This window comes from Petaurus breviceps, unplaced genomic scaffold, assembly GCF_028583685.1.
Source record: "Petaurus breviceps papuanus isolate PSGF00001 unplaced genomic scaffold, PetGlider_PUasm1.0 532, whole genome shotgun sequence".
In the NCBI taxonomy this organism is placed as follows: domain Eukaryota; kingdom Metazoa; phylum Chordata; class Mammalia; order Diprotodontia; family Petauridae; genus Petaurus; species Petaurus breviceps.
The window spans coordinates 781,601-803,841 of record NW_027186361.1 but is presented as its reverse complement, the minus strand read 5'-3'; the positions used below and the strand labels follow the sequence as shown (position 1 = coordinate 803,841).

Genomic DNA, 22,241 nt, shown 5'->3' with positions numbered 1-22,241 from the left:
GGGGGGGGGCGAGCGGGGGAGAAACAGAGGGGAGCCAGGGGGGGAGGGGGGCGAGCCGAGCAGGGGAGAGACGTAACAGGCGAGCCGGGGAGAGGGGGAGCAGGGGAAGGGGGGGGTGCCAGGGAGAGAGTGAGGGGGAAGGAGGGCTCCCCGGACCTCGGCTCTGGTCCCCCCACACACACGCCGCCCCCCCCCCGGGCCCCCAGTCCCCGGTCCCGCTCACCTGCAGCCCAGGAAGATGTGGTTGGTCCACGCGCTGGAGAGAGCAAGCAGCTGGTCGAGCGCGGCCCCAGGGTACTTGTGCAGGTGGCGGCAGATGAAGGTGCGCCGCAGCCCCCACTGCCAGTCGCTCTCGTGGCTGTAGCGCCACTGGCTCACCACGGCCTCGGGCGGCATCACCGAAGAGGAGGGCGGCGGCAACAAGTCGCCCTCCCGCAGAAGCCCATCGCCACCCTGCGCCATCGCCAACTCGGGTCTCCGCGGCCACCCGCGCAACTGCCTGCGACCGAAGCGGGGGTGGGTGGCTGGATGGAAGGTGGGGCTCGAGGGCTGCGGCGCCGGGGTGGTCCCCAGAGACCACTCTCAGGGCGGGGAGCAGATGCCGCGGAGCCGAGGTCGCGGGGCGAGACGAAGGCTGTGGCACATGGGGAGAGGAGCAGGGATGTGGGGAGACCGCGAGCAGGGGAGCTTGGGAGCAGGGGGCGGGGGAAGAGAGGGGCAGGGCGCTGGGGAGACAGGGACGCGTGCGCCGGAAGAGGGAAGCCTGGGCTTCAGTGCCTCCCCCCTCCTTGCCTCACGCAAATTCACAAACTACGCGAGACCAACCACTTTCCTCCACTCTCCTCAGCATGAGGCCCCAGATCCCCGGTGCGCATGCGCACCTTCCTACCCACCTTCCTAAACTCTCAACCAGGAATCTCGCGAGACTATTTAGAACAAAAATTAAACGGGATTGAAGAATGGCTGGTCACTCCCGGCTGTGACGGACTATGCTGCAAACAGTGGGGCTCGAGGAACTTGGGAGAATGTTCTAGAGAGGAGCCCCCGCCCTCCGCCCCCCGCCCTGGGAAGGAGTCAACTGATGTGCCTCCCGCGGCGGGTGGCGGTGGTCGCCGGCGACCATGGGCGCAGGATCCCTACATCTCCGCAGTCACGTGGACGACTCGGCCTCTCCAGCAGGGCGGGGCTTAGGCCCTCAAGCTTCATTTTGACACTTGCCGCAGTGTATATTGCGAAATGCGACAAAAAGAAAGAGACCTCCTTGATCTCCTCCCCGCCCCCAACCACCCCAGGAAAGAGGTGCTTCAGGCATTATGAGCCCCATTTTTTGGATGAGGAAGCAGGCTTAAGAGGGCAGGAGGACCTAGGATAGCTCTTGAACCCAGATCTACCTGACTCCCAGTCGCACCACTCCATCCACACCACACCCTCCCCTCCCTAGAAATGAAACAAACATTTATCAAACACCCACTATGCGCCAGACCCCAGAGATACAAAGACACAAATGAAAACGTAGTCTGCTCCAGGCCAGACAACATGAACACGTATGCTATACACAGAATACACAGAACCTGACCCTGAGATTTCACTAATGGAAGGAATGCCCTCTCCCAATTCAGGTCACTCAATAAACATTTATTCAGCACCTATTATGTGCCAGGCACTGTGCTAAACTTTGGGGATACAAAAAAAGGAAAAGAAATCCTGTCTTCATCGAGGGCAATCTAATGGGGGAGACAACATCCAAACAAATATGTACAAAGCAAGCTATATGCAAGATAAATGGGAAATGATTGAGAAAGATGGCTCTAGAATTAAGAAGGGCTGGGAAAGACTTTCTGTAGAAAATGGAATTTTAGTTGGGACTTACATTGTACATAAATAGGTGCCTGTAATATATATGCAGAGTAGATGGACACTAACCTTAAAGGAGAAAGCTTAAACAGCTGAAGGGGCTGGGAAAAGTTTCCTAAAGAAGGTGACATTGGGACTGAGTCTTGATGGAAGGTGGAGATGAAGAAGGAAAACCTTCCAGCCATAGAGGAAAGCCAGGCATAGAGATGGGACATGGAGTGTGTAGGAGTGATCAGCAAATAGGCCAGGACAGTTATCCAGTACTAATATGTCCTTTCTCAAAGGAATAGAGATGGGGGATGGGATCCCAATAGGTTCAGCAAGAATTCTGATCTTATCTAAAACCAGAAAACCTGCAATATCATCTGGAAAGAATTCAAGGTCTCAGGCTTAATTGGAGTGAGAGTTGTAGAAGTTTATTGTTACGCTTAAGCGGGCAAGAGTCCTTTAGGGGACCTGCAAGTGAGAGGGGTACATGCTTTTACCTTTAAAGGGTAGGGCTGCCATTGTCAGGGCTGACCAGACCAGAGGGGCCTCAGTGCATAGACAAAGGTCAGAGCTGACCAAGAGGAGCATGTGAATAGATAGTTTAGATAAGATTTGGGCCAGGTCGAAGGAGACAAAAGGCAAGGGCAAAGGAGGGTGTGGGCCAGGCCCAGAAGAAATGAAGAGATTAAGTAAGAACAAAAGGGGTCCCAGGGAGTTGCCTAGGTGGAGTGTGGGATAGGGAGAAGGGGCAGAGCTCAAGGGTGGGAAAGGACAAATTGCAGTTACAACTTCACAGACTGGTTTTACAAGTTGGTTTGACCTAGACCCCAGGCACCCCATCAATGGGAGATTTGATTACTGTATCCAGAACTGGGAGGGGTGGGAGGGAAGATGGCAGGAAGATGGTAGTAAAGCCTGGTGAGGTGGATGGGACAAAATCTATGGGAAGCTTTCCCTGATCCAGCCAGCATGACTGGAAGGCAGGACCTGGGTTGGAAGAGCCCAGGTTTTCATCACGAAGCCAAACCCAACCCCATGGTAGCCAGCCAGAGTCAGAACCACTTCACCAATAAGTTAGTCAACTGATAAGCACTTATTAACTGCCTATTTACTACCAGTCAGGCACTGTGTAAAGTACTGGGGATACAAAGAGAGTCAAAAGATAGTCTCTGTTCTTAAGTAACTTGGGAGAGACAACATGAAAACAGCTATGTACAAACAGCATAAATTGGTGATAAGCAGGGAGATCAGAAAAAACCTTTCCTGGAAAGTGGGATTTTAGCTGGAAATTGAAGGGAGCCTGGGAAGCCAGGAGGTGGAAACGTGGAAACGAGGAGGCAGGGAATTTCAGGCATGGGAAACAACCAGTGAAAACGGTAGGGAGAGGGATTGTCCTTTTCAAGGAACAGCTAAGAGGCCATTATCACTGAATCTCAGAGTATGTAGGGGTAAGGTAGAAGAACACTGGAAGGGGGAAGGTTGTAAAGAGCTGCAAAAGCTGTAAAAAGAGGATTTTATATTTAATCCTGCAGACAATATAAAACCATTGGAGTTTATTGAGTAGGGGAAGATATGGTCAGACCTGTACTTTAAGAAGATCCCTTTGACAACTAAGTGGAGGGGTGGGAAGGTTTAATTTGAGGCAAGATGAAGCCAGCAGAGTATTGAAGTTGACCAGGCCTAAGGTGATGAGAGCCCAAACCAGAGTGGTGGCAATGTCAGAAGAGAGAAAGGGACATATACAAGAGATATTATGAAGAGAAAATGATCAAATCTTGGCAACAGTTTGGATATGGGGGGTGAGAGGGAGGGAAGAGCTGAGGGTGACACCAAGGTTGGGAGCCTGGGTGCCTGGGAGGCTGGTAGTACCATCAACAGTAATAAAAAAAATAGGATGAGAGGAGAGGTTGGGCAGGGAAGGGAGAGAAACATAATGGGTTCAGTTTGGGACAAATTGAGTTTAAAATATTTACAACATTGTTTTCTAGAAATCTATCAAGAAGGGGCGGCTAGGTGGTGAAATGAATAGAGCACCGGCCCTGGAGTCAGGATGACCTGAGTTCAAACTCAGACACTTAACACTTATTAGCCATGTGACCTTGGGCAAGTCACTTAACCCCAACCGCCCTTCCAAAAAAGCAAAAAAAAAATAGAAATGTATGAAGGGAAAGTTGTAATTCCTTAAAGCTATTGTTCTTTAATTTCAAGGACATTCACCTAGGCACTAGAAAATCAAGACAAAAAGAAAACTTATACTTAAACTAGCTAAAACTAGGCACTGATTAGCCCTGTTGTTCCCCTTCCCCCATTGATCTGAGGTCTTAGCTCTGGCTGAATGGTAGTGGAAAGTCAGCCATTCAGGGTGCCCCAAACTCCAGACTCCTTTTCCTCCCCCCACCTCCCAAGTTTCCACTGAATCCTTCACTAGTAATTTGGGAGACTGTCGCCCATTCTCATTGCCTTCTCCACTAAGAGACCTGGGATCCCAGACCTCTGCTCAGACAGCTGGTGGAGCTAACTGTAGGCATAGACCTGAGGACTGTGTCTTGTTTCTAAGAGCTCATTTACTGGCTTCAAAGAATATCATTCAACAAATCTCATTAGGTTTAGTGCCTGTGGCCTGTTTCCTTGTGAATGGTGGTTAGTTGATCACAAAAATCACTTAATCAAAAAATCATTTAGTGGCAATTGTCCATGAAAGTAAGATAGAATTACTGTCCTGGTACACTATTGCCTAGATCAAAACAAAACAAAACAAAAAAGCCCTGCCTGCATCATACAATTCTTGGAAAAGTACATGAGAATATGAAGGAGGGAAGCTTCATTCTGGCAGAAAATACAGAGCCTGGGTAATGTCCCTTAACAAATATTCGCTGGAACTGCCTGGGTGCATTTACATGTCTGGATACAAGTTATAAATATTTGCCCTGAGGCTTGTTAGAAACTTGAAACCAGAGTATTAAGAAATCATTTCCCATAGAAAGAGGGAGTAATCTGAAAGAAAGTTCTTGCTGGTGGTTTAAGGTAAATCAATGGAGACCAGAGCTGGGAAGGGCCTCCAAAGTCGTGCACTTTGACCTCTTCATTTTGCACATGGGAAAATGAAGACCCAGAAAAGTGAAGTGGCCTACCCTATGTTCCATGGGTACAGAATAGCAGAGGTAGAATTCAAATCTGAGACTCCAGAAGCTTAGGCTCCACTCCATGTACCACTTATACCCTCCTGCCATCAAGCTACATAAAGCATTTGTTAAGGGCTTGCTGTATGCCAGGTGCTGTATCAAACACCAGCAATACATAGAAAAGCGAGCAAGACAATCCCTACCCTCTTATACTCTAATGGGAGAAATGGTTTATGGCTATTATATCTGTATATTTATTCTACTTTTTCCTTTATATTTATACTGGAGTTTGGGGCACATTGTGCAGAGAGCACTAAGAAGGCCTAAGAGTGTTCAGATAGAAAGACTTCCCCCTCCACTCCTCAGTTTTCTACTCACTTTACTCCTCCCAGTGGTTTAGGCCACATCTGGCCCCCATTAGACTATTCCAGACTATTCCAAGAGCTAAATTGATTGACACACCCTAGTCACTGGAGACAGAAGAGGCTAAATTTGATTGGTTTTCGAGGAAGGCTAATTACCTCTCTCCAGCTGAGTCTCCTGATAGTTTCCAGAGCCTTCCTTAAGGAGGAGGGAGAAGGAGGGTCATGGGAAGATGAGGGAAAAGATAGAACAGCGATGGGATCTTCCTTCACTACTTCATGCTCCAAATCTTTCCACCTTTATATAGTTTGATTATACTCCACTAACAGTTCTTCCTTTCCCTTGATGAGATCCAATGGGGTTGAGAATTTGGGGGGGGGTGTATGGAGAAAATGGTCTGTGCTCTCCTTCTACCCACCACCACCCTCCCCATTTCAAATTTCTTTGACCTCATTCCAGTGGGTTTAATAGCCAAGGCTGTGATGGGCCATGTAGAGTGCCCCCTCCTTTGAGGGAGAAAAATCAGTGAAATCCTCAAGTAATGTTGCATCATGTTTGGTCAATAAAAAAAAGATTTATTAAGCATTTACTATGTATCCAGCTCTGTGCAGAACACCAGAGATATAAAATCAGTGCAGTTCTCAAGAAGTTTGCATTCTGTATTGGGGAAGACAATGTTTCAACAACTATGGAAATACAAAGCACACATAGTGTTGAGGGAAAGTAATCTGATAGTTGAAGGGAACTGGGAGAACCCAAAAAGGCCTCCTACAGAAGGTGGGCTTTGAGCCCAATTTTTTTTTTTGAGAGGGGAAGGTAGGGCTATTGGGGTTAAGTGACTTGCCCAAGGTCACACGGCTAGTTTTGTGTGTGTGTGTGTGTGTGTGTGTGTGTGTGTATGAGTGTCTGAAGCTGGATTTGAACTCAGGTCCTGGGCCAGTGCTCTATTCACTGTGCCACCTAGCTGTCCCTTGAGCCCAATCTTGAAGGAAGTTGCCAAAAGCAAGAGGTGGGGGTGAGGGGGTGTAGCAGCAAGCACCCCAAGCATCCTCAGGGTTTGCTGCCAATACAGGTTCTTGGATCTGCTTTGATAAAGGAAAGCAACTCAAAATGGGTTAACAAGCTTACTTTAATCAGTCAGACATATATCATTTACCTTGTTCAGGGGAAAAAGGTCAGCACCCCGAACTTCAAGACAGAAACAGATCAAGTAGACAGCTTTCCAAACTGTCCAGCCATTACATCCATACCCAATCAACATCTGGGTTTTTCAAAGGTGGGCGGCTCCGGACAACGGCTTCCCAGAACCCATATCAAATCACAAAACACTTCTCAAAGTGAGCCCCCAAAACAAAGCTACACATCAGGGCTTATATAGCCTTCTCCTGGCTCAGAGAATGTAACAACCTTATTTACTCACTGGCCAATCAAGAAGTATCTACTGAAAAACAAGCCTCCCACCCCAGGCTCCAGATGCACTTTAGCCTAGGGGCAGGGAAGATCTTTAAATTTGCATTTCCATTACAGGGGGCAGAGCATTTCCAGCATGAGGGACAGTGTTTGCAAAAGCAGGGAAATGGGAGATGCAGTGTCCAGTGTGAGGAACGACTAAGTATCGCTGGACTGCGGAATGAATAGAGAGGGATAAGGTGTTAGAAGACTAGAAAGAAACAATGGCCTAGGTATGAAGAGCTGTAAATGCTGAACAAAGACTTTGGTATTTGGATTTAGAGTGGGGAGAACTGAGGCAGGGAGTCTTCAAAGTCTACTTCAGTAGACCAGGCCACAGAAGAGCTATTGTGGGGAGAGAGAGAGAGGAGTGGGGGGCAGTCAAGACGGGGGAGAGAGATCAAGGATATAATACTTAAGGTGTAAGCCTGGGTGACTGGGAGGTTGTGGAGGTATTCTCAACAGTAATTGGGAACTTGGGAAAAGGGGAGACTGGGAGGAGGATGAGTTCTGTTTTGGACATTACTGAGGCTAAGATGTCTAAAGGACAATCTGTTTCAAACTATCCAAAAGGCAGTTGGTGATTTGGGACTAGAGTTTAAAAGAAAGATGAATCTTGGATGCATAGAGATGAAAATCATCTGCATAGAGATAATTGAACTCATGGGAGCTGAGGAGATCACTGAGGGAGAGAATATATAATGAAAAGAGAAGAGAGTCCAGGACAGAACCTTGGGTTCTTCTAAAATTAGTGGACATGACATAGATGAAGAACCAGTCAAGGAGATTGAGAAGGAAGGGTCAGGCAGCTAGGAGGAAAACTAGGGAAGACCAGTATTGCCAAAACCTAGAGGGGAGAATATATAGGAGAGAAGGTTGATCAATAGTGTCAAATATAGGGGTGGCCAGGTGGCTCAGCGAGTAAGAGCACCGACTCCAGTGTCGGGGTGACCTGGGGATCAAATCCTGGCTCAGATACTTAGCACCACACCCAGAAATAACTGGCGTGTAACCTTGAGCAAGTTACTTAACCCCGATTGCTTAAAAAAAGTGTCAAGTATGGCAGAGAGGTCATGAAGAATAAGGGTTGAGAAAAGGCCATTGGACTGAACGAGCTCAACTGAAACAGCTTCCCCTGAATTCCCACCTAGAACTTTGTTCTGTTTCCCTTTAGTGAAAGGTCCCTGGGACCTTAGCTTGTTTCCCCAGTGGGCCCCCCATTGAGTGGGTGGCATAGAAGGAATCATTAACTAGTTCTCCATGTGGTATGTCAAAATGGGGGCTGGGGTCAAAGTCAGAAGATCTAGCTGTCTGACCTGAAGCAAGGTCATTCACCCCTGCCTTGGTTTCCTTATCAGCAAAAATCTGATGGTCTCTTAGGTGCCATCTGGATCTATGAGCCTATGATCCTTTGAAAATAACATAATCACAGTTGATCTCACCAACTTTCTTAATGCCCAAGACATTGGTAGATAATACTAGTAGCTACATTTATTTAGTACTTGAAGGTTTGCAAAGCAAATCTCCTACCAACAACTCTGGGAGACAGGAGTTATTCTTATCCCCATTTTCCAAATGAAGAAACTGAGGCCTAGAGAGGCTAATTGACTTCAGGTCTTCCTAATTTGAGGTCCAGCACTCTTAGTACCATGCCAAAATTGCTTCTCAGTCCTGACGAAGGGTAGTTTATGTTTCCTGGTGGTGTTCTCCTGTAAGCTCATAGATTCAGAGCTTACAAATGAGAGTCCATTGGATTCCACCCCTTGTACCTCCCCTCATCTTGCAAAGGGGGCAACTGAGGTCCAGAGGGATATAAAGTGACTTACCCAAGGTTCACCTAGGATCCTAGGTCTGAAGCTGGGGCCTCTCCCCCAACCCTGCCACCCTGTGTTATAGGGTGGTGAAGTACCTTGCCCAGGGTCACAGAGGTAATAAATGCTCAAGGCAGGATTCAAACTCAATCCTTTAACTTCAGGGTACTGTACTAAGCTGCCTTCCTTATCTAATGATGCCTGTGTTTCATCTTCACTCTTCCCATTTTTCTAAGCTTGTTGTGGAGTATGCTACTGGGCCTTAAAGGAGCATCACAAAAGAATTAGACATTAGTGCTGAAAGTAACATTCCCTTTTATTTGGCTTAAGGGGAGGCTTAATGGGAGAGATCCAGGGTGGAAAGTGGGAGATAGATATGGGACAGGGGTAACAAGGGGAGATCCTAGGGCACTAACCTCCCACAGCAGGAAATGATGGGCCAACACCTCCAAAGTGGGGCAGAGAAGGGATACAAGCAGGGATCTTGCCAGGCCAATTTGACTCTACAGTCTTCAGGCCTCGGCCTGAAGGAGGAGGGGCCCCATGATGGTGTTGGGAACACATAGCTCCTCTGATCCATAACTAGGATTCCAGGCTCTGACATTTCCTCATGCTGCAGAGGTGCTCAAGGGAGCTAAACAGAGCCAGGTGTGGGGAGGGAGGAGGAAGGGTTCTCTTAAGTTCAGCGGATTGGTTTCCCATCTTTGACGTCACAGGCAGGGAGATGCCAATTAGCTTGGAAGGTTCCAGACATAGGGGATTTCAGAAAATGAGCAGAGAAGGAGGGAGGGGACATGTCTGGCAGGGTTAGACTGTGCAAATCAGGGTTTGTTTGTTTTTCAGACTACAAGGATTTTGTACATAGCAGATCTATTCTATCCTATAATGAATAGTGGCTTATCCCCCTACACTTCATACTAGCACTCAAGCACCCCCCCACACACCCCCCCCACCACACACACACACCTTGAGTAAAATATGCAAAGTCACAAATCTCAATGCTGAGGGTCTGGCTTCCCTTTGCCTTGTGGCCTCTTGCTGTGCTGCAGTTTTGTTTCGTTAAAAAAAGACACTAGGTAGAGAACTATATTTTTAAAAAGTTTTATTGATGCTTTTTAAAAAATATCAAAGTTATTTCTAGATATTCACCTTCCCACCCCCACCTCAGGAGCCCTCCCTTGTGACAAAGAAAACCAGTTAAGGAAAACCAACTTATAACCATGCCAATGCCTGACAGTATATTCAACATTTTGTACCACTAGTTCCCACCTCCTTGCCCAAAGGAGGGAAATTTCAGCATCTGTTCATCTGTGGTCAAGAGCCAAGACTGGTTATTACCATTTCAATTGATCATTACCATCATTCAGTTTCCCCAAGTTTATTGCTGTCTTCATAGTCTCCCTCTCCCCAAACTGAATCTTTTTTGACCTTTGCCTCATTCCCTCCAGCTGAAGCTCTCTTGACTTTTGGCTAAATAAGTGTAATGGGAATGTAAATTTGTAAGATCTTCCCCGCCCCTAGGCTAAAGTGCACCTGGAGCCTGGGGTGGGAGGCTTGTTTTTCAGTAGATACTTCTTGATTGGCCAGTGAGTCAACAAGGTTGTTACAGTCTCTGAGCCAGGAGAAGGCTATACAAGCCCTGGTGTGTAGCTTTGTTTGGGGGGCTCACTTTGAGAAGTGTTCTGTGATTTGATCTGGATTTTGGGAAGCCGTTGTCCAGAGCCCCCACTCGGCTTTGAAAAAACCCAGATGTTGACTGGGTATGGATGTAATGGTTGGACAGTTTGGAAATCTGTCTACTTGATCTGTTTCTGTCTTGATAATTCTGTCTGTGTATTCTGAAGCTCAGGGTGCTGACCTTTTTCCCCTGAACTAGGTAAACGATACATGTTTGACTGATTAAAGTAAGCTTGTTAACCCATTTTGAGTTGCTTTCCTTTATCAAAGCAGATCCAAGAACCTGTGGTGGCAGACACCTTGAGCACGCTTGGGGTGCTTGCTGCTACAATAAGCACCCTCCCCACCTCCTCCCTTGGCCACAAGCTGGATATGGGTCAACAATGTGACATATCAGTCGTGAAAACTAATGCAATCTTGGGCTGCTTTCCAAGAGGCACAGTGTGAGTACTAACATCCCATCTTGCCCTTCCTGGGGCACCTCACATCTGCAGTGTTACATTTGTCTCTGGGTGCTACATTTAATAAAGAACATTGGCATGCTAGAGATAGCCAGGATGCCAAGTGGCCTGAAGCCCAAGTCATTCAAGAAGTAGTACTTGGGGTGTTTAGCCTAAGGAAGAGGAGACTTGGAGAGATCATATGGTGTTCTTTGAGTATATGAAGGGCTAGATAGATGGAAGAGGCCTTAGAGTTGCTTTACACCAGAGGTTCCCAAACTTATTTGGCTTTTTAAAAAAATTACTCAATGGCTCCCTGGAAATCTACTTTCTTTAGCGTTTTAATGTTTTTTTTTTGCCTTTTGGAGGGCAATTGGGGTTAAGTAACTTGCCCGAGGTTACACGGCTAGTGTTTTTGTGTGGGTGTTGAGTGTCCGAGGTCACAATTGAACTCAGGTCCTCTTGACTCTGGGGTGGGTGCTTTACTCACTGCGCCACCTAGCCGCCCCCCTTTTAATGTTTTTTTTTTTTTTAATTTTGCATCATTTCAAAAATATAATACATTTTTAAATGACGCATCTTAAATTTAATAATTTACTGTAAATTTGTGGCTTTTTTCCTGCACTGAAATTTTGACGATGAAATATTACTTATAGTATCATATTGTAAAGAAGTCGTCACACACACATATTACTGCTGATGCCTGCTGGATTTCCCATCAACGCAAGACACTCCCACTTGCCAACACATGCTTGTTAAAACCTGTCATCAGACTTGACCACTGATTTGTTGGTCTTGCATTTTGTGTTTATTTGGAAAATAATGTAATCACTATGACTTTAACTCTGTCACACAACAAACAAAACATGTACAAAGGGTTTTTCAAAATTTTCTTATCTTCTTTATGCTTCCACTGCCTTCTTTTTATTCAATGACCCCCAATTGCACCCAAACTGGGGGCTGCTTATGGAGATGCTGGATCCCCACCCCCCTCTAATCAGCAACCTCAGCTGCTAAAGCCCTGGAAAATAAAGTTCTCACCACCAGAGTCCTTGGCATTGCCAAACAGTTCCATATCAGGAACAGATAGGATTTTATCAATGGAAACAATATTATAGAAAAGACATTGTCATTTGTTTTGCTGCTGCACCTTCAGAACCTTGGGATCGTTCTATCTGACTTGCAACTGAAACTGTATTTCTGTTTTTTCACCCATTAGTATTTGAGCTCCTCAGGAACAGGGACTGTCTTACTCTTCTACTTGGATTTGGATTGTTAGCACAATGCTTTGCACATAGTGCTTAAGAAATCCTCATTCATTCATTCATTTTGCTTTGCCCTGAAGGACAGAACAGGATTAGTGGCTGAAAATTAGAGGCAGAATTGGACTCCACATAAAGGAAAAATGAACAAATTATAATGATATAGTACATTTCTATAGTACTTTATGATTCACAGTGTTTTGTGTGTTATCGCGTTTAATACTCCCAACTGCCCTGTGAGGTAGATGTACTTATCCCCATGACCATTAGAGATATTCCTAAGTGCCTGGTATTGCCCTCACCAGAAATCTTCCAGAATTGGCTGGACCACCATTGAGGGATATTGCAGAATAGGAGTTCTTGTCTGAAGATATTGGAGTGGGTGGGGACACCAGGGAGGCTCACCTTTCAAAACTTCCAAAACGTCACACCCTGCCACTTGAAATCTGGCTTTGGCATAGATCCTTTCTCAGGATTCTGGGGTAGCTGCTCATTCTAACCCCACTTGCCTTAAATTTGTTTTTTTTTGTCTGTCCCACTCAGCATGATATTTATAGGTTACATTAACTTGGACTACACTCAGCTCATCTTGGAGCAGATAGCATGGTTCCCCCACAGTTTGACCAGATGAACCCAGACTGGCAAACTTGCCTCTGTGCTCACTGGGCCACCCATTCTCCTTGCCCAGCAGATGCCATTTATGGGTGACAGTGGCTGCAACATGTCCTTCGTATGCAGGACAGATTAGCTTCCCAATACACTAGGCCTTTCCAAACAGCTAGGAGAGGGTGAGGCCATGACAGGACATTGAGGTAGGTGTTAAGAGGGGTAAGGGTACCATAACAATGCCCCTCAAATCACACACCCTATATGTGGCCTCAACTTGCTTGACCACTTCATTTGAAAGCCTATGTTGACACCTGGGACATTAGCTTACCCTGTCCCTCTCCCAACCAAAATCTCTTCCTCAAATAGAAACTGGGAATTCAGAAGGCTTAACTCAGGTATGCTGTACAAGTTAGAATTGATCACCCTAATTGACTAATCTCATTCCCCAGGCAAGATTTTAAATTGCCTCCCCCTCCCCCATCCTAATGGCATGGGGTACTTGAGATAGCAGGTGAAATTTTCTTCCATTTTTCTGAGCTTTGCACCCCCAACTGTCTCACTTGCCTTACCCTCGTTACAGCTCAGCTTTCCATCAGCACTCTCACCTCCTGCTGGTATATACTGTGCGGTTGGGATGGGATTTCGTTACCACCCTGTCCCTCACAGTCTTCTTCCTCACCCCAGGTCCCAGTGCACACTTGGGGTTCCCAAGCTCTGCCCTTTCCTGGGCAGTGCTTACTCACCAGAATCACACTCATTTTGAATTCATGTTCCAAACATCCTCCTCTCTCCCTCTCACTGCACAATTCCAAGCCCTTTGGACACACTGGCTCTCAAATCAGCCCCTTCATCTCCAAATTGCCCAGCACCAGCCCTGAAGATGCCACCCACCAGCCTATAGGCTGAATATATATATATTTATATATATACTATAGCTCTGAAGTTAGCCCAGTGAGTTGTCTTTCAACACCTAAGGGCAACATTCATCCCTTTCCCTCCCTCTACCCCATAAAAAGACAAACTCCCCATAGATTAGATGGATAGATGACACCACTATTTTGCACATTTTATTTTATTGAAAATTGACATGAATTGTAGAAAGGCTTTGAGCTAAACAGTGCTGGTTCGGAGGTGTTTCTTTTGGCCATTGAGGGCCCTTTGAGCAGTGACACCTTTGAGCAAAAAGGGCAAAGGAGAAGAGGAGGATAAGGAAGAGCCTGGAAAACATGCAGAGGGGGATCCCTCAAGAGACAGCAGAACAGTGGCAGAGGATGGGGGTGAGGGTGGGGGTGCATGAGAGAAACTAAGCACACATGTCATCTAGGTGTAATTGAATCCAAGAATTCAAAACAGATTGACCACATATGGCTAGCTCTTCCTCCTGGCTCCTGGTCTGAGCAGAAACCCTCTCTTAGGATCCCAAAGGGTCCAGAAGCTTGTATTAAGGGGGTATCTTTACTCCTATTTGATTGCACCCTCCTGTCTCTCCCGCCACCTGGGTTTAGCTGGTACATCCATTTTTCCTCACTTGTTGAAGGACAGATGATGTCTCTTGAATTTCTCTTCCATGCTTAAGAATGTAGGATATCGGTTGAAGACAGAAACCCTCAAACTGGCTTTAAAAAATCCAACCCAAACCAACCCACTTCTACCACACCCATGTGTGGTCTTAGATTGGCCATGAGCCCAACTGGCCCATGTGGTCTCCGAGACCATGACCCGGTCTCAGATTGACCCTTCGTTGCCTCTGGGCACTTATGAGGTGGGCAAGGCTGGCATTGGGCTGAGGCTGGGTGAGTGCTGCAGCTGTCTCTGCATGACTGACGTTTGGTCCCCATCAAAGCTGGTTCTCTCGTGCCTTGTTAGGTAATTGACAAGGCACTTGCATATCAGAAGATGGCCTCTTGCCCGGCTTTGGGACACATGACCATTGGTAATACTTGTGGGAGGGGGGGACACTGGGGCTGTTTTTGTGAGACAATATAGGACCCTAACTCTTCTACAGTGACAGTCTTCTCCTTTCCACTTAGTGCAGCTGCCGAAGACAAGATTAAAAAAAGCTAGAGAGGTAGAGAAAGGGAGAGAAAGAAAACATGAAATTAGCCAAAGAAGTGCATTAAAAGCAAGAAAGTGGGGGAGGGTGGGAGGAGAAGACCCCAGCACACCATGAGTGTTGGACTCTGGAAATCAGGGCTCTCCAGAGAGCCCCAGGAAATCTGCTGAAAGGGGCTTGTAAGAAGACCACACGCAAGTGAATATCAGTTTGTTTTAATTAGAACATGCAAGCACTTTTTCAGATCAACATTTAATATCAAAATGATCTCAAGCAATGGTTGGCAACCCAAGAGCCAACTTCTTGGCTCCATTTCGGGGGAGCTGTCCAAGGTACATGTAGAAAAGCACTGGCCATGACAAGGCTGCCTTTTGCTTTTTATCATAGCAAAAATCAAAATTTAGAAAGCTTTTTAAAGGAAAAAAGACATTCCTTTTGTCTTTACAGTAAGATCTGGTTACCTGAGAAAGTAAATGTGTTCATCAACAGTTTAATAGCTTGGGTCAGAATTTACACATGGATTATAAGGGGAAAGGGAAGAGCATCTTCTGTTCTCCTCAGTGTTCATTGAAAACACCAAGGGACCCCTGACACTGGATATTCATTCGCATCTGTCAAATGAGTGGGGATTGACCTACAGAGACATTAAGACCCCTTTTCAGCTCTGACAGTCTTTGGTTCTATAATGCCTAGGGAATTTATGGAAATTTCTACAGAGAGGTTGGGTATTGATATGAAAATAGAGAGTTGTGAATAAGGTTGTCCATTTTTAAAATCATGGCAAAGGCAAAGGACCCTGTTTTATGGAGAAGCAAATGAAGGTTCTGGGAGGGAAAGGGACTTCACATGTCCAAGCTAGAAGGGACTCTAGAAATCATCTAGTTCTCAATGATCTCATCTGACAGATGGGGAAACTGAGGCTCACAAAGGGATAGGGATTTGACCAGGATCACACAGATAGTTAAATGAAAGATATGGGACTGAAAAACAAGCCAATTGGGTTCTACTGCTGCTGTGTAAACCATATATCCAGAGAAGATGCAGTTTGATATGGTGGAAAGAATGCTGGCTTTGTAGTCATAGGACCTGGGTTCAAATCCCAGCTCGAATACTTTCTATCCGAGAGACATAGGACAAATCTCTGAATCTCAGCCAGCTCTGCAGTAAATCAGGGATCCTTCCCTTCTAAGGTTTAGGTAAGGACCAAATGAGGGTGATTCACTACAGCTCACTACCCTATAGGGGGATTTTCTTTTTTAATGCAAATAGTCAACCATCAGTGGGAGTCATCATTGCAGAATATACTCCCTGGGTTTCTTTGGGGATATTAGGAGGAGTAGAGATTTTCTATGTCAAATGGGGAAGCCACAAAGACCACCAAGTATTTGGTTGTGTGGAAGGGGAGCACCACTGGGTGGGTATTCATTCGCTGGGGCCATTTGAAGTATCTTTGCCCACAGACCACTAGCCCATTGGCTAATCAAGGCAAAGATATTTCAACTCCCCAGTGAATACACCATGCCCAAACAGTATTGGCATTTGGTTGGCAAAAAAGGGAAATGTCTACTCGTATCTGATTTTCACTTTTCCCTAGCTTTGGGGGGAAAATCTTCTAATACTAGCTGTCGTAAAGGCTAAGGGGGACTCCCTCTACTTCCCACTAAAAAACTTAAAGCAAATCCAAATGCCTGTGTATGAACTAAATAAATGAGCAGTGGAAGCTGCTGGCTGCAATGGGGAGGGTGACTCAGGCTATGGGATTGAGGCAGGGCAGACAGTGAGGGGCTGATTATTGCAGGAGGACCATAGCTGGCATGCTAGAAGCAGCTCTCAAAGAGGGAACCTCAGCTTAAAAGGCCAAGTGTGGGTCCATTCCAGCTGTAGCAGGGAAAACTATTCCGTACACAGCCACGGGTTACTGCAAAGGAAGGTCAAAAAACGGCATGTTAGCTACAACATCATTGCCACAGGACTCCTTATCTTTCAATCCCCAAAGATTCTCTCAAACTCAGATGCTTTCTGGAAGATCTAAAAACTGCCCATACCCTTCTTATGTGGAAATGGGCCACTCATTAAAAAAATTTTAAAAACTCCCTGAAGCCTGTTACGTGGGAGCCATTTGAAAATGTCTCTAGTTGTTAACATTTCTTGAAAAATCCAAACTTTTGGCCAGAGGTCAAGTTCAGGACCTTCCTTTGTATCTCCAATATTTTTTTTCATATGACTAGAGATAGCTTTAATTTCTTTATCTGAAAATTGCCTGTTCATATTCTTTTACCATTTACAACTGGAGAATGACATTTATTCTTATAAATTTGACTCAGTTCTCTATATATTCTGGAAAAGAGGCCTTTATCAGAGACACTTGCTGTAAAAATTTTTCTTGGGTTTCTGCTTTCCTTCTAATCTTAGCTGCATTGGTTGTATTCGTGGAAAACCTTTTTAATTTAATGTAATCAAAATTATTCATTTTGCATGTCAATAATCCTGCATTGGTTTTGTTTGTGCGAAATCTTTTTAATGTAATGTAATCAAAATGATCCATTTTACATTTCATAATGTTCTCTATTTCATTTGGTCATAAATTCTTCCCTTCTCCTTAGATCTGACAGGTGAACTATTCCTTGCTCTCCACATGGTATCATTTATGTTTAAATCATGCTTTGTATCACCACTAGACACTGCTATTTGCCCTGACTGCTTTGTGTCTTATGTACTTGACATTTTAAAATCAGCAATGATTTGTGAAGAAAATAAATGACAAGGTGATGAGTCACCAGAGCAGACCTGAACACCCACATATTTTGTGAGATAAGTTTTTGAGTCTGAAGAAGGGAATTGCCACCCCTGGCCCTGGCTAGGCCTAGTGGGCCATCATAAGCCAAGTGCTCCAATGTCTCCACAGGGAGAAGTCTTATCACTCTACTAGTTACTACTGATAACACAGAGCCCCATTTTCCCTTTGGGCTCCATAAGAATGTAACAATTCTTTTGGAGTTCACAAAAGAGAAGGCTGTCCTTTCCCTCCTATACCAGCTAAGGAGGGAAGTGCTCTTGTATCCATAAATTCACTATGCTCCCAAGATAAACTTGCAGAGAGGTTTATACCAACCCAACTTTCAACCTGTAATTCATAGAAATGGGACAATTGGATACACCACAGACCTTTCTTTCATATGGTCTGCTGAAGCCTGGAATTTGGCCTTTCAGACAAGGAGGCTATTATTGGAATTACCAAAAGGACCTTCCTTGATATCCTGCCCAGTCTCACAACAAGGTCATGAGGACACATGTGACGGGGAAGGGTCATGGTGATAGAGATTTCACAAGAGTAGTTATGTGACATTCACATAGAGGGGCTCAGGACTGAAAAAGGGTGAACGAGTCAGGTTAATGAGGAGATGAATGAATTTATCAGAAGTCCTCAAAGCAACAGGTGAAAACCGTAAAAGTCACGGTCCCCAGTAAATAAGCAAGTTAGAAAATTATTATATTAGGCAGAAGAGTCTGGAGCCAAGTCAGAACTAGGGGGAGGCGAGGGAGGCAGCCTTCTAGGGGAGAACGTGTGGTGGGAGAAGACATCTGAGAATACTTTTTATGCATGTGTTGTCAATGCCAGAAAACATCTGAAGTGCTGCTTTTGTGACTGTTAGCAGAGTGGGTGCTCCAGTAAATGGTGAGATCTGCAGGCACCGCTCTCAACTCTAGCTGGGGCATACAAAGAGTGGCCTGGCTCTGACCTGGAGGTCAAGGCCAGGACTGCAGCATCATGAGCTGGAGGAGAGTACTTACCCAGGGACGCTTGCCCAGCACTGGCAAGTTCAAACCTCTGGGAGGTGACTGACACTAGTCAGGAGGAAAATGATAAGAGACAGCCTTCTGGCTGGTTGATGGCAACACAGAGGTTTGCTATATCCAAGATGTGATAGATCACCTCCCAAGACTTGTCAAACCGGATGCCTATTACCCACTTTTGGTGACTGACACCAGAAGGAACCTAGAAAGCATGGCCAAAGATGATAAAGTCTTAAGTAAGAAAATGGAGACCTAAGGGATGCAGGTGGCGGGGGGGGGGTTAAAATTATATTAAATTTTTTTAAAAAATCGTGGCTGTCCAGTGAAGACAAGGGATTCCAAAAGGAAAAGTAGATTTGGGAAGTGAATTGCTGCTTAAGAGTACACTGTGTGAGAATGGTGGTTTGCATTTGTGGCCTATGGCTCAAATACAGGAATGACGGGGTCAAGGCAGGGATAGAATACACCTGACAAGACTCAGTAAGTATAGATTTGCCTGGAGTCTTGCTAGATGAACAAGATCTTGGTCCTGATGCAATGATGCAAGGAGGCAAATGGGACCTCACAAGTGTCATGGAGATTGGTAGAATGAGATCCATACCAGGAATATGGCTCTGGAAGTGTGTATCAAAGAACCAGGATAGGTAAAGGTGGGCAAAGGTGCACTGAATATTATCAAGATACACTCATGAAGCAATCCAGTCACCATAGTAATGGAAGCATGGCAGAGAGTGTCTGAGTTATAAGTAACTGAAGCAGGAACAGTTAACATGTTAACATCAGAGTATATATTCCAGGGCGCCTGGGCAAAGGAGAGTTAGGGAAATTTACGAGATAGAACACAAGCAGGACCCAGAACCAGCCGGGGAGACTCAGGGAAATGACCAAGATGGCTACTGATATTCTCTCAGGGAAAGGAAAGGCTACAAGAATTTCCTTACTTCCCTGAGTGACCAACAACAGCAAATTCCCTTCTGGATCTGAGTCTGAACAACAGAAAGGTTTCATTGTGGGCCTGGAAATGATGGGAACTCTGGGGAGAAGTGTCCACTCTGTACTAGAGTTTGTGATGGAGAAGAGAGGAAAGCTAACACATAGCCTAGATTTGGTGAAAGTCAGTCATGAAGGAGTCAGAGCAAAGCTGGGTAGGAGTAAGCCCAGGAAGGATGGGAAGTACTCAAAAATGGAATTCTGAAGATATAAATAGAAACAATTCTAATGAGGAAAGGAGGGAGCCTTGATGTCAAACTCACATAGAAACAGGGGCCACTAAACCAAATACAAGCATGTCTGCTGGCTGTATATTGACTTCAAAAACCACATACCGTGTTTCCCCGATAATAAGACACTGTCTTATTATTTTTTTTGGACAGAAAAACACCAGAGGGCTTATTTTCAGGGGAGGGCTTATTTTAATGAACATTGACAGCAATTTTAATAAACAGGTAAATGTGAACAAAGAAATGTACCTTTATTCAATAAGCAAATCACTGGGGAAAAACAGGATGACGCGCTCACTGCTGCAGCTCTGATTGGATGCAGCTCGGAGCGCGGTGTGCGTTTCACCCGGGGGGGGGGAACGGTGCATACAGAGGGTACTGTAATGTAGCGTGTAGCGCAGGGGATCACCTTCACTACAGTAGCAATCTCAATAGGGCTTATTTTCGAGGAATCTTACACAGTAAGGGGAGGGCTTATTTTCGGGATAGGTCTTATTAGCGGGGAAACACGGTATTCACATCATCTATTTATTTTCTTTTGCTTTCATATTCACATCATCTATGTTCTATTGTGTTTTTCTTTTTTTAACTATTTCCTGATGACAATTTAAGCTGGTTGGGCTACAGCTGGTGGGCTGTCACTTGTCTGACACCTCTGGTCCAGAGAGATCACTTTGGATGCAGAGGGAACTCGCCAACCAATGGAGGTTTTACAACCCCATGTACTAAAGATGGAAGCAAGGAGAGAAAATGGAAGATGAATTCAAAAGCCTAGCACAGTCCAGTCAAAACAGAAGGAAATGAGGATAGCAAGGAAAGTTAGGGACAATAAATAGGGGTCTGTGTGTGCATGTGTATGTGCACACACATGTGCAGCATATATGTGCAATACACATACAATGAACATGCATGTACATGCATGATCGTGTGTGTACATGCTATGCAGTTCCATATTGTGTGCATGTATGTGTACTAAACGTATGCATGTGTATATATGAGTATATATTGCATATATTAGTATGTATATATGCATGTGTATGCTCACTGAATGTATGTCAGCATGTGTGTGGTATACACATGTGCATGCATTAACACACTTCCCAGAGTATTATGTACGTGTGTATGCATGTATGTTCATTGCAAGTGTTGGTTTGTATAGCACACACGTACATGTGTATATGTACATGCATGCATGTACATGGGTTTGTATTGCTACATTGCATATCTGAATATGTATATACTACATACATATATGTATGTTCACTTCACGTGTGTCCATGCATGTATATATATACATGCATGTGTAACTGTGTATGTGTTTTAAAAGATATACTGGGGAAAGCAGGAGGATCAAAGAAGGGTCAGAATGGCTTCTCAGGGTGTGGAAGATGACTGATGACAAAGAGAAGATGTCACTAAACTCTGGGGGGGAGTGCTTTGTTTTTCTCTGCTAAGAAGAATGTCCTTGGTATGGAAGAGACAGGAGCAAAAATGCTAAGAAGTAATTTCTAAATAAGGGAACAGGAAGAGCCTTCCCAACTGCCCTTGAAGAGCTTGAGTCACCTGATATGGATGAAGATGGACAAGAGTCTAATGGGATGAAAAATCTGGAAGAGCTTTCTCTAACAGGAACACAGACTCATCCATAGAAAGGGAGGGGGTTCTATAGTGTCACATGGCCAAATGCTATTCCCATGGACAAGACGGAATAATGTGGGCTAGAAGCTAGTAGGCCTCTGTGCCTGGCTCTATGCTGGTGAACACGTGCATCAACAATCAGCATAAGGGCAGAGATGGCCTGGCCATCACCTGGGAGGGCTAGCTAACTGAGGGACAGTGTGACAGAGGCAGGATTCCAAGAGATCTTGACAGGCTCATAGCAGATAACATGAAATATAATAAGTATAAATTCTTATACTTGGATTAAGAAAAATCAGCATCACAGGGACAAGAGAGGTGACCCTTGGGTAGACACTAGTTCTGGTGAAAAGGTTGGGGGTGGATGGGTAGTAGACTGCAACCTTAATAAGGCTCAACAGTGTGATATAGCACCAAGAAAGCCCCAGGCTTTGAGAACATGAAGAAAAGGCTGTTTCATTCATTGTGCCACATTTTAGGTAGGACCCTGAAGAACTGGGGGGCATAGGGCCTTGATTCTATGCCATTTTGGGAGCAACTGAGAGAACTGGCCATTTAACCTAGAGAAGACTGGGGGAGGGTCATGGAATACCATAACTTTTGAAATATCTTAAGGGTCGTCACATGGGAAGGAATACGGCTTGTTCAGCTGGGGTTGCCCTTTTTGGAAATCTTCCCTTACTGGGAGGGCGGGGTGCTGTAAAGGGTTTGTTGGTCTAGATGGTTTTTTAGGCCCCTCCTAAATCAGAAATTCCGAGGTTCTTATCAGAATCTAAAAGTATTCTTCAGGCCCTACAGAATTCCATAAGCCTATACATTAAGGAAGAGGGGATGGCTCCCTGTGCGGCACGTGACTCTAGGGAGGTGGAGCCTCCAGGAAAGCGGTCTACCGGAAGTCCACACAGAACGTTCCATTTCAGGGGGAGGGGGGAAGAACACTTTCAAAGTACCTAATGAATA

At 45.3% G+C, this 22,241-nt stretch overlaps 3 protein-coding genes across 7 annotated transcripts in view; all 3 read right to left on the bottom strand.

Moving 5' to 3' along the window:
• Positions 1-20,364, bottom strand: part of STEEP1 (STING1 ER exit protein 1) — a 75,676-nt gene extending 55,312 nt beyond the window's left edge. Inside the window, exon 1 of the mRNA XM_069102181.1 lies at positions 20,360-20,364. The gene's annotated coding sequence lies outside the window, so the exon portion shown is untranslated. The remainder of the gene's footprint in view (positions 1-20,359) is intronic.
• LOC138172420 (CDKN2AIP N-terminal-like protein) lies at positions 220-738 on the bottom strand. The gene has a single exon (XM_069102185.1). It carries the CDS (start codon positions 460-462, stop codon positions 220-222), a length of 243 nt encoding a protein of 80 aa, XP_068958286.1. The 5' UTR covers positions 463-738.
• Positions 13,630-22,241, bottom strand: part of SEPTIN6 (septin 6) — a 58,998-nt gene continuing 50,386 nt past the window's right edge. For 3 of the 5 annotated variants that reach the window (XM_069102178.1, XM_069102176.1, XM_069102180.1), the window contains one exon: positions 14,828-16,546. Coding sequence is in view for 3 of the 5 variants with exons in the window: in XM_069102176.1 (XP_068958277.1) it covers positions 16,522-16,546 (25 nt within the window). In the remaining 2 variants the exon portion in view is untranslated. Of the gene's footprint in view, positions 14,636-14,827; positions 16,547-22,241 lie in introns of those variants that run through there. The other 2 variants (XM_069102179.1, XM_069102177.1) reach the window with 1 other exon arrangement.